The following is a 12,270-nucleotide window of genomic DNA, read 5'->3' on the forward strand; positions in this document are numbered from 1 at the left end:
CTGGTATCTCCTGTCACCCCCCTCCCCTGGAGGGGAAGGTGCTTTTTTTTGTTTTTTGTTTTTTTTTTTGAGACGGAGTCTTGCTCTGTCACCCAGGCTGGAGTGCAGTGGTGCAATCTGGGCTCACTGCAAGCTCTGCCTCCCGGGTTCACGCCATTCTCCCGCCTCAGCCTCCTTAGTAACTGGGACTACAGGCGCCCGTCACCACGCCCGGCTAATTTTGTTTTTGTATTTTTAGTAGAGACGGGGTTCTACCATGTTAGCCAGGATGGTCTCGATCTCCTGACCTCATGATCCGCCCGCCTTGGCCTCCCAGAGTGCTGGGATTACAGGCGTGAGCCACCGCGCCCGGCCAGGGAAGAGTGCTTTTAACGTGCATTTGTGGGCAGAACACTCAAGGGCAGGGTTCAACAGCAAATTGTCGTACGTTTCACTCTTGAACTCTGCATCTGAAGTAGTCATGCATGTACTTAGAGAGGGCACAGTTATTCTGTTGCCATCAGGGATCTGGGGTAATTTAGGCATCAACCCATCATGTCTCTGGGCCTGCTCTCCCCTCTGGCTCAGTTCTAGGAGTGTCTGCCTCCACCCAGTCTTTCTTTCTTTCTTTTTAAGATGAGGTCTTGCTATGTTGCCCCGTTGGTCTCAAACTCCTGGGCGCCAGGTATGCTCCTGCCTTGGCCTCTCACGTAACTGGGATTACAGGTGCATACCACCGCCCGAGGTCCATAGTGTTTTATTTACCCTATTCCGATTGGGCACTGAGTTTGCATTTTAACCTTTGGCTGGTAGAGCAGGTTTCAGAGTCTCACAGAGAGGCTTCTGGCCAGGCAGAGCAGGTTCTCAGGCCAATCATATCTCCTAGGACCTCAGCCTCCCCACCCCCCAGGGGTTGGGGCAGACACCAGCTTGCCTCCTCAGTCACCAGATTCCCTGCCCTCCTGTGTGCAAATGGGTCAACAGGAGGGTTGCTTCAGACTGAGGATGAGCTGTAATTCGAGAAGGGTGGAGTCTGTGGAGCTGGGAATAACATCAGGCTTTATTAACCAGCTCCCTGTTGCTAGGCAGCTTTCATTAGCCAGGAAGGTCTGCCCTGCAGTGAGCTCCTTCAGGGAATGGCAAGGAGATGCTAATAAGCTGGGAGAGAAGCCGGTGCTAGGGAAGGCTTGCCTCTCCCCTGGGATATTGCAGCCAGCGATATTTCAGCACATTCTGAGATGTGGACTCCAGGCAGTCTTCATCCTGTCTCTTTTCAGTAAAAGGGATTCCTGGAGGCTGCGGCGGGAGGATCCCTTGCAGGAGTTCAAGACCAGCCTGGGTAACAAGGACCCCACCTCCACAAAAAGGAAGAGCGGGTTCCTCCTCCTTCCCACCCACAGGGAATGAATAGCTCATTCTCTTGCTGTCTAACTGCTGCCTTCCATCCAGAAATGATCTAAGAGGAAGAAGGGAGCTCTCTGAAGGAGCTGACTCCCCTCAGTCTATCTTGGGGCATCGCGGAGGGCATGTGGGGGTGTTCATAGCTGGGACTTTGGGCTCACAGAGACCTGGGTTCACGTCCCGGCTGTGCCACGAAGTGTGTAGCCGTGGTTACTCATCTCTGAGCCCAGCCCAGAAGGCAGATGTAAGGAATAGAAGAGCAATGCAGGCAACACACACAGCATGGATCTGAGTGTGCAGTAGGTGCTCAATCACATTCTACTTTGGATTTTGTTTGGTTTTGTTTCGTTTTGTTTGAGATGGAGTCTCACTCTCTCCCAGGCTGGAGTGCCGTAGTATGATCATAGCTCACTGCAGCCTCAACCTGGGTTCAGGCGATCCTCTCACCTCAGCCTCCCAAGTAGCTGGGTTTACAGGTCTACGCGCCACCACACCCGGCTAATTTTTTGTATTTTTGTAGAGACAGGGTTTTGCCATGTTGCCCAGGCTGGTCTCAAACTCCTGACCTCAAGTGGTCCACCCGCCTCAGCCTCCCAAAGTGCTGAGATTACAGGTGTGAACCACCACACTACCCCATATCTGCTGTATTTTTGAAAGTGAGCTTAGGCTGGGCACAGTGGCTCACGCCTGTCATCCTAGCACTTTGGGAGGCTGAGCCAGGTGGATCATCTGAGGTCAGGAGTTTGAGACCAGCCTGGCCAAAATGGTGAAACCCCGTCTCTACTAAAAATACAAAAATTAGCTGGGCCTGGTGGTGCACGCCTGTAATCCCAGCTCCTTGGGAGGCTGAGGCAGGAGAATCACTTGAACCTGGGAGATGGAGGTTTCAGTGAGCCAAGATTGTGCCACTGCACTCCAGCCTGGGCAACAGAGTGAGACTTGGTCTAAAAAAAAAAAGTGACCTTACAACCTTTCCTATAAAGCCTCCACAAGCCTTCCCCAGGATTCCTTCTGGGAATCTGTGTTTCTAGAAGTTTGGAGCATCTGGAAAATCTGAAATTTGAACATCAGGAACTCAGTAAGGAAATTTGATAATATAAAGGAATTGTTATTAATTCTGTTGGTGCAATTAAGGTATAAGTACATGTTTTTAAGAGTCCTCTTTTAGGCCGAGAGCAGTGGCCTAAAATCCCAAAGTGTTGGGATTATAGATGTGAACCACCGCACCCGGCCTAGAGTTTGTTTTTGTTTTTGTTTTTGTTTTTGTTTTTCTTTAGTAGAGACGGGGTTTCACTATGTTACCCAGGATGGTCTCAATCTCCTGACCCCGTGATCCGCCCTCCCTGGCCTCCCAAAGTGCTGGGTTTTCAGGCGTGAGCCACCGCACCCAGCCAAGTTTTTTATACTAATAAAAAAGATTGTATTCTTTGTTCATACCTCCCTTTTTGTAATTCAAAGGTGTCATGCAATTATGCCATTCTGCATCTTGCTGTTGGTGAGCTCTCCATTATTCTTTCCTAGAGAGCATCCTCATTCTTTTTCAGAGTTGCATGATATTCTGCTAGAGATGTACTGTATTTACTTAACCTGTCCCCTATGGATGGGCATGTGGATGGCTTCCAGTCTTTTGCTGTTATAACTAAATAATCATGCAGTTATATCTGCAGAATGGATTCTCAGAAGAGGGGTTACTGGGTCAGAGGTCATTTGCAACATTAATGGAGAGTGCCATATTGTGTCTGTACGGGTTGCAGCATCCCGCCTTCCCACCAGCAATATATTAGTGGATTCAGCAGCCCCCCACGTCCCTTCCATCTCTGTCTTCCTGGTGTCTCCTCTACTCTAAATTGGGCCTCTTGGAATGGTGAAATCGGGGTGTAAGGGTTGGGGGCCCCATATCTTAGAATGGTGGAATCGGGGTATAAGGGTTGGGGACAGGGGCTCCATATCTTAGAATGGTAGAATCGGGGTGTAAGGGTTGGGGACAGGTGTCCCATATCTTAGAATGGTGGAATCGGGGTGTAAGGGTTAGGGACAGGGGTCCCATATCTTAGAATGGTGGAATCGGGGTATAAGGGTTGGGGCACCCATAGGATTCCATCAGCATCTGTGGTCTCCAGCCCCATGTCCCTTCCATCTCTGTCTTCCTGGTGTCTTCTCTACTCTAAATTGGGCCTCTTGGAATGGTGAAATCAGGGTGTAAGGGTTAGGGATAGGGGCCCCATATCTTAGAATCTGTTAAGCTGCATAACTTGACTTTGGGGTCATATCAGGGCCTGGTGAAGGGAGCCCCAGGGCTAGTCTGGGTCTGTAGTTCCTGGCCGTTCCCTGGGAACATGGCACCAGACCTCTGTAGGGGTGTCCAACAGTGTGCTGGGGTTAAATGTAGTTATGCTCCTGCCCACTCAGAGTTGCAGTTCTTTGAGCCTTGCTCTCAGCAGGATGGGATGGGGTGACAGGGTAGAGAATGTACCTGGGCTCAGCTGGCCCAGACTCCAAGGGCCACCAGAAAACCAGGGTGGCAAATGCCCATCATTCAACGAGTGGATAAAGACACTGTGATATATGAAGACAGTGGAATACTACTCAGCCATAAAAAGGAATGCATTCATGGCATTTGCAGCAACCTGCATGGGATTGGAGACTATTATTCTTTTTATTTTATTTTATTTTATTTTATTTTACTTAGATGCAGTTTTTGCTCTTGTCACCCAGGCTGGAGTGCAATGGCGCCATCTCAGCTCACGGCAACCTCTGCTTCCAAGGTTCAAGCAATTCTCCTGCCTCAGCCTCCCGAGTAGTTGGGATTACAGGCGCCCACCACCACACCCGGCTAATTTTTGTATTTTTAGTAGAGACGGGGTTTCACCATATTGGCCAGGCTGGTCTCGAACTCCTGACCTCAGGTGATCCACCTGCCTCGGCCTCCCAAAGTGCTGGGATTACAGGTGTGAGCCACCGCGCCCAGCCACTAAAGTCATGTTTCTCTCTTCTCCGTTTTGATTCATTTGCCCAAACCTTTCCATGCCAACCAGTGTTGGTTTTTATTAATTAGTTCACATTTTTTCTCATATGAAATGAGCCAAATGATGTCAAGGTTGTCACCTCGTTGTGGTGCGCCCAGGGTGGCCATAGGTGGTGCTGGGACCCACTGGCTCAGGGGTCCTGAAACCTTCACAGGTGGGAGCCCAGGGCCCAGACAGCTCGGTCAGCAGGCAGGGGGGTTCAGCCAACCTGGTGCTTTAGCCCCACAAGTATCTCCTGCCACCACCCTCCACCCTGGGAGGTGGGGTCATAGTGGGGACCTGGGGAAGGAAGGAGTAAGGGGAGTAAGGCCCTGGAGTTCTGCCTGGTGCTCGGGGCCCCCAGTCAGGAGAGGGGTAAGCTTGGGCTGTCACGGGGACTCTCCCTGGGGAAGCGTCCTTCACAGTCCCGACTCCGTGTGTCTGTGAGACACCTCCCCGGGGAAGCACACAGTGTTGCTGCCGGCTTCGCAGGCAGTTCTGAGTTTGGTATTCACTAGATATGGGATGGCGTGTGTTTCTATCTCCATGTATGTTTTGATTAGTGAGAAGGCCTGGGTTTCTGCTCGACTCAGAAGTCTCAGAGCCGGGCTCAGTGGCTCATGCCTGTAATGCCAGCGCTTTGGAGGGCTGAGGTGGGAGGATCACTTGAGCCTGGGCGTTGGAGACCAGCCTAGGCAACATAGTGAGACCTCAGTCTCTACCAAAAATTTTTAAAAGTTAGCCAAGCTTAGTGACCCAAGCCCGTAGTCCCAGCTGCTTGCGAGGCTGAAGTGGGAGGATGGCTTGAACCCAGGAGGCTGAGACTGCAGTGAGCTGTGGTTGCACCACTGCATGCCAGCCCAGGCAATAGAGTGAGACCCGGTCTCAAATCCCTTTAATCTTTTTTGGGTCAGAAGCTGAGAACCATAGACCCCCTATCCAGGAAAAAAAGCAGTCATCTAACCATTCTAGAACACATCAACAATTTGCATTCAAATTGCCGCAATTTCAGGGAGGGGGTCTTTTTTGTTGTTGTTGTTTTTAAGATTTTTTTTTTTTTTTTTTTTTTGATACCGTCTTTGTCACCCAGGCTGGAGTGCAGTGGTGTGATCTCGGCTCACTGCAACCTCTTCCTCCCGGGTTCAAGCGATTCTCCTGCCTCAGCCTCCCGAGTAGCTGGGACTACAGGTGCCCACCACCACGCCCGGCTAATCTTTTGTATTTTTTAGTAGAGACGGGGTTTCACTGTGTTAGCCAGGATGGTCTTGATCTCCTGACCTCGTGATCCGCCCGCCTTGACCCCCCAAAGTGCTGAGATTACAGGTCTGAGCCACCTCACCCGGCCCCAGGGAGGGGGTTTTTGGAGCCCCAGAAGCCCATCCACAAAGTCCTCTAGGGTAGTAGTTCTCAAGTAGTGGTGTTATTATCATTATTTTGCCTACACACTGCACGTGATAACATATTCATTGTACATACACACTGTCGATGGGGGACACCTTGTGGGCATGGCATAAGACGTGCAGTGTGAACAGTTACTGGACGGGAGCCCGCAGAGCTGAGTCCATAATGCCTGGTCTAATGGCCTTTTGTTTTGTTTTTGTTTTTGTTTTGAGATGGAGTCTTGCTCTGTCCCCCAGGCTGGAGTGCAGTGGCACGATCTCCGGCTCACTGCAAGCTCCGCCTCCCGGGTTCACGCCATTCTCCTGCCTCAGCCTCCTGAGTAGCTGGGACTGCAGATGCCCGCCACCGCGCTCAGCTGATTTTTGTATTTTTAGTAAAGATGGGGTTTCACCGTGGTCTCGATCTCCTGACCTCGTGATCCGCCCGCCTTGGCCTCCCAAAGTGCTGGGATTACAGGCGTGAGCCACCGCGCCCGGCTCTAACCGGGTCTTTGCTTGGACAGACGATGCGAGAGAGGGATTTCTCCTTCCCCAGACACTGCCTGGCACCTTGCCTGGGTTGCACAGAAGGAAATTAGGGACCGTGGGGTAAAGGGGGGACTGAGCGTGATGCCTGGCTTCTCTCAGTTATTCCCTAGTTGTGTTTGCTTAGGAATGCCTCCTCTCACCCGAGAGAACCCCCTGGCTGTGCTCAGAGACTGGCTGGGAAGGTAGGCGAGGCCACCCCGATGGCCACGCCACGATGGGGCGTGCTGGGGACGGCCGCTTCCCAGTCTCCCCAGCCTGGCTCCATCTGCGATCGCCTAGGGAAGGTGGGGACGCAAATGACTCATTATCCCGGCAATTAGTCACACCACTGAGGCCCGTGATCCCTGCAGGACATGTGCCACCTGCTGCTTGTCTGCCCTGTTCAGTGCTGCTCCTCTCCCCACTCTGAATGGGAAGTGCAACCCCAGGAAATGATCACCCCCTTTCCACAGGCACAGACTTGTAGCTGCAGCAGCCCAGGACCAAGAGACTGGGACAAAAGGGTCATTCGCTTGTATATCCCAGGGCCACACAAGACCTCCAGGGACCAGGGGGACTGATCATGGAGAGGAGCATGTGGACACTTAAGCCAGATTTCCCCATGTGGGCCGGGTGAGGTGGCTCACACCTGTAATCCCAGCACTTTGGGAAGCCGAGGCGGGTGGATCACCTGAGGTCGGGAATTCGAGACCAGCCAGGCCAACATGGCAAAACCCCGTCTCTACTAAAAATACAAAAATTAGCCGGGCGTGGTGGCGTGTGCCTGTAATCCCAGCTACTGGGGAGGCTGAGGCAGGAAAATCGCTTGAACCTGGGAGGTGGAGGTTGCAGTGAGCTAAGATGGCAACACTGCACTTCAGACTGGGTGACAGAGCGAGACTGTCTTAAAGCAAAACAAGATTTCGCCCGTGCCCCATACACAGGATAGGTGCGCATACATCTGTCAGGATGCACATGCGCGTAAATGTACGGACACACTGTGAAGGAAGGGCTGTGCTTAAAACAAAACCCTCTAAGGCCTGGGCAGTGAAGAGCTCCAGCAGGCGGCCCTCAGAAGGAGGAGGGACCTGCCTGTTTCCCCAGCCCTGGAATGTTCTCGCTGAGCTGGCTGCCCTCCAGATTAGCCCCCGGGGCTCTCTCTCCCTTCTTGACTTCAGTCCAAGAGAGAACCAAGCAAAACTCCTTCATAGGCAGGTGGTGGCTGCTGCTAGTCAGTAACTAAAACCAAAGGCGAAAAAACAGGTGAGAAGTCCTATTTTCAGTAATTATTTCCTAACTCCAGGTTTCATGTTCTAACAGTATTAGTCAAAATAAACTTGACGGGGGCCGGGCATGGTGGCTCAGGCTTGTAATCCCAGCACCTTGAGAGGCTGAGACAAGCAGATTGCTTGAGCCCAGGAGTTCAGGACCAGCCTGGGAAACAGGGCAAAATCCTGCCTCTACAAAAAAAAAAAAAAAAAAAAAAAACGTAAAAAGTTAGCCGGGCATGGTGGTGCGTGCCTGTAGTCCCAGCTACCTGGGAGGCTGAGGTGGGAGAATCACCTGTACCACAGAGGTCGGGGCTGGTATGAGCTGAGATTGCACCATTGCACTCCAGCCTGGGCATCAGAGTGGGTCCCTATCTTAAAAAACAAACAAACCAACAAAAAACTTGATGGCCCTCAATTTCCCCGTTTCTAAGAGGAGCATCTCCACCCACTTGTGGGGCAGCCTTGGATCCTCTCTCCAGCACATCCTCTTCCTCTCCCTGTCGGGGAGAGTCCTGCTAAAACCCAGCTCTTAGAGGCTAGCTGTGGAACTGTGTCTGAACAAACAGGGTGAGGAGTCAGGAACTGACCTAGACCCAGCGCCTCCTGAGAGCCAGACCCGGTGTCGGGAACTTCACATTCTCCGTCTCATGTAACGTCTCACACTAGCCCTAAGAAGTCTTCCCATTTCACAGAGGATAAAACTGAGTCTCATAGCAAGTGACCGTGCCAAGCTCAGACCTCGTTCTGTCTGACTCTGTCTCCAGCACACCACTCACTGTTTTCAGTCTGTGTGAAAAAACCACCTCCTTCTCCCTGCAATGTCCCTGCCCCCAACCAGACACACCTGGACGTGGCGAAAGGGGCTTGGGCCAAGGTTTGAAGTCCTGGGTCCTCGCCGTGGTGGCTCTGCCACTATGTGACTGTGATCGAGTTTCTTCCCCTCTTTGGGCCTTTCCCTCCTCACCTGTAAAACAGTTAACTTGGCCTGGCCGGGCGCGGTGGCTCACGCCCATAATCCCAACACTTTGGGAGGCCAAGGCGGGTGGATCACGAGGTCAGGAGATCGAGACCAGCCTGCCCAACGTGGTGAAACCCCGTCTCTACTAAAAATACAAAAATTAGCCGGGTGTGGTGGCGGGCGCCTGTCGTCCTAGCTACTCGGGAGGCTGAGGTGGGAGAATGGTGTGAACCCGGGAGGTGGAGGTTGCAGTGAGCCGAGATCGCGCCACTGCACTCCAGCCTGGACGACAGAGCAAGACTCCGTCTCAAAAAAAAAAAAAAACAGTTAGTTTGGCCCAATCATGTAGAAGCCCCTCTGCGCCACATATACCCACACTCCTATTTTTAGAGCCTGTCTGGGCCCAGGGGAGCTCCCGCCATCTCCCACCAAGCCCTTCTTTTCTTCCTGCAGGGTCTGTCTGTGGAAAGTCCAGACAGAGACTAAGCCTAACCCTAAACCATGAATGGATGGAGGGAAGCCCTCCTAGCATGGGAAAGAGAAATCTCTCTCTCTCAGCTGCCGGGCTCCTCAGTCCAGCGGCCACTGTCGGGTCCGAGCTCTGCAGTGACTTCATCAATATTTTAGCTCCTGCAGAGCCCTGTTTCTTAGCAACCGCATCCTCCGTGCCCTCCAGAAAGGCTCCTGAGTCGGGTGCCCCTCACAGCCCCGTCCTGTGGGTGCCGTGCTCTGCTGTCGGGGTTGGAGCCGCTCACGCCACCCTGAGCGGGAGCTTTGGTCCTCATGACCCCCAGGGGTGAGGCTGCATACGGGAGGCGTGTGCACACCAGGCGAGGGAGAGGGACAGCTTGGCATGTCAAAGCTCTTCGCCCCTGGGCAGGAGCCGAGGGACCGGGAGGGGAATTTTGGAAGGAAGCCAGAGTATCTTCCTGGCCTGCCCTTGGTTCTAATAAGGGTCAGGGCTTGCCCTTACCCCTTGCTTCCCCACAGGTATGGGGAAGAGGAGCTTTTCTCCCCGTTCCCCCGTCCTTCCCAGGCTCAGATGCTGTTTCCTTTGTGGCCTAGGTGCGGTGGAGGCTTGCCTCTTGCATCAGCTGAGACGCCGTGCCGCTGGCTTCCTGCGCAGTGACAAGATGGCAGCCCTGTTCACCAAGGTGGGGAAGACGTGCCCAGTGGCAGGGGAGATTTGCCACAAGGTACAGGAGCTGCAGCAACAAGCAGAGGGCAGGTGAGCCCTGGGCTAGCCCCTTCTTCCCTCCTTTCAGCTCTTCCCACTTGGCAATTGCTACTTCCTAGGACGGCCCATTGGAAAGTTGGCATCCTGGGCCTGTTCCTTGCAGGGCCTCTGGGTGAGGGATCAGCCTGAGGGTGGGGATTGGCTCTTTGTGGGTACAAGGCTCTGTACCCCTCCTTCAACTCCCAACCCCAGTCAGTTCTCTATGCTCCCGTCTTGGGGCACCAAGCCCCACTCCCGATGCCAGCATTCTGGGGTTTACCCCTAGACCACTGTACTCCTGGAGCCCTCCCCGCCTTTGCAGGAAACCCTCAGGGGCCAGCCAGGAGGCGCTGCGGAGACAGGGCTCAGCCAGCGGGAAGGCTCCGGCCCTCAGCCCTCAGGCCTTAAAACACATATGGGTGCGCACGGCGCTCATCGACAGAGTTCTGGACAAGGTTGTGCAGTACCTGGCGGAAAACTGCAGGTGACTCTGCCCCATCCCCTAAGTGGCTGCCCTGTCCCCCAAGTGACTGCCCTGTCCCTAAGTGGCTGCCCTGTCCCCCAAGTGACTGCCCCGTCCCCTAAGTGGCTGCCCCGTCCCCCAAGTGGCTGCCCTGTCCCCCAAGTGGCTGCCCCATCCCCCAAGTGGCTGCCCCGTCCCCCAAGTGGCTACCCTGTCCCACAAGTGGCTGCCCTGTCCCCCAAGTGGCTGCCCTGTTCCCCAAGCAGCCCCTCCTTTGACCCGTCTCCCAACAGTCCCTCAGCCCCAGCCCTTGGGATACTTGCCTGCGTGACAGCCTGTAGGCAGCCCTCCATCTCCCCATCCCCTCCACTGCCCTCAGGGCATTGGCTATGCCAGGCACCTCCCGAAGCCCAGTCCCTGTGGACTCACTGTTTCTTGGTGACTGATCTGAATCTGGTCTTTGTGGGGACGTCCCTACCTGGTGAGCCTGACTGCCCTGGAACGAGTCCTGGGGCCTCGGCAGTCACACTGTCTGTCTGTCTCCTGGCAGCAAGTACTACGAGAAGGAGGCGTTGCTGGCAGACCCCGTGTTCGGCCCGATCCTGGCCTCTCTTCTAGGTGAGCCTGAGAGCACAGGGGCCTGTGCCAGGCCCACGGTGGGTACGGGGCAGGTGCTGAGGGAGCATCGTCTGAGCTGGCTGTCTCTGTCTCCACAGTGGGACCCTGTGCCTTGGAATACACTAAGCTCAAGACAGCTGATCACTACTGGACTGACCCCTCTGCTGATGAGCTGGTCCAGAGGCACCGCATCCGGGGTCCGCCTGCTCGCCAGGACTCCCCTGCAAAGCGCCCAGCCCTGGGGGTAGGTGCCCCTCCCCACCCCTCGGGTTCATCTGGGTCATGCCCGTGGGCCTGTAGGGACGGGAAACCGGCCTCTCTACAGGACAGGCCTTAGAGATGCCCCAAGATGGTGGCCACCTGAGAAGAGCCTTCTCCACACAAATTTATTTTATTTATTTTATTCTGTTAATAAAATTAATAAAGTTTTATTCTGTTAATAAAACTTAACAGAAATGCCAGGAGCCCATGCTGGCCCAGGCTGGAGAGCAGAGGGTGGCTGGGAGTAAACCAGGGGCAGGAAGGACCCTGGGGTCAGCATGGAAGCCTGAGGGTTCTCAAGCCCTGAGGCCAGTTTCCCAAGACCGGAGGCTGAGCCCTGAGCTTCCACACAGATCCGGAAGCGGCACTCCAGCGGCAGCGCGTCGGAGGACAGGCTGGCTGCCTGTGCGCGCGAGTGTGTGGAGTCCCTGCACCAGAACTCACGGACGCGGCTGCTCTATGGCAAGAACCACGTGCTGGTGCAGCCGGTAGGAAAGCTTCATCCTGCCACCCCTCCCCGCAGGTCCCAGAATGAGACGACTGAAAGCCTCTAGCCATGGCCGTTCCTTTCCTGAGGAGCTTGACGAGAGAGAGCGGGGCAGAACGGCCCCAGCTTCCCAGCTCCCTGTCTCACACGCCTCACGCCCAGCCTTGAGTGGGCAGGGGCAGCAATGGCAGCCAGCAGGCGAGGGGAGTCCACAGCGTGGGTACGGCTGGCCTGGAATGGACCTGGCATCCAGGAGGCTGGCAGGAGAGAGCCAGTGGCACCAGGCTGACCAGGGAAAGGACATGCCCAGAGCTGCTGCCTGGGTCCTGTTTTCTCGTGCTTCTGCCCAGCCCCTAGTCCAGGACCCCATGACTAGCCCACCTTGCTTCCCCTCCTCCCAGTGGGAGCTCATTTTTCACAGGCCATCCCCGAGAGCCTCTCAGCCCTTCATCGTCTCTGTCTTGCGGTGTCTCCCGCTGTAGAAGGAGGACATGGAGGCGGTCCCTGGCTACCTCTCCCTGCACCAGTCTGCAGACAGCCTGACTCTGAAGTGGACCCCCAACCAGCTCATGAACGGGACTCTGGGGGACTCCGAGCTGGAAAAGAGGTGGGGGCTTTGGGACTCGCTCCCAGGAGCCAGGGCAGGGAGTGGGGTTGACCTCAGGCAGGGGGATGGAGAAACGCTACTTGCTCCAGGAGGCCAA

The 12,270-nt window shown here is 54.6% G+C and overlaps 1 protein-coding gene across 2 annotated transcripts in view; it reads left to right on the top strand.

Annotated features, from left to right (window-relative positions):
- The window catches only part of SGSM2 (small G protein signaling modulator 2), a 43,593-nt gene that overhangs the window by 12,876 nt on the left and 18,447 nt on the right, over positions 1 to 12,270 (top strand). For both annotated transcript variants that reach the window (XM_005582478.4, XM_005582479.4), the window contains exons 3-8: positions 9,587 to 9,749; positions 10,060 to 10,221; positions 10,751 to 10,818; positions 10,917 to 11,062; positions 11,433 to 11,567; positions 12,049 to 12,173. In XM_005582478.4, the coding sequence (XP_005582535.3) occupies positions 9,587 to 9,749; positions 10,060 to 10,221; positions 10,751 to 10,818; positions 10,917 to 11,062; positions 11,433 to 11,567; positions 12,049 to 12,173 (799 nt within the window). The remainder of the gene's footprint in view (positions 1 to 9,586; positions 9,750 to 10,059; positions 10,222 to 10,750; positions 10,819 to 10,916; positions 11,063 to 11,432; positions 11,568 to 12,048; positions 12,174 to 12,270) is intronic.

Source organism: Macaca fascicularis, chromosome 16 (assembly GCF_037993035.2).
Source record: "Macaca fascicularis isolate 582-1 chromosome 16, T2T-MFA8v1.1".
Lineage (NCBI taxonomy): Eukaryota > Metazoa > Chordata > Mammalia > Primates > Cercopithecidae > Macaca > Macaca fascicularis.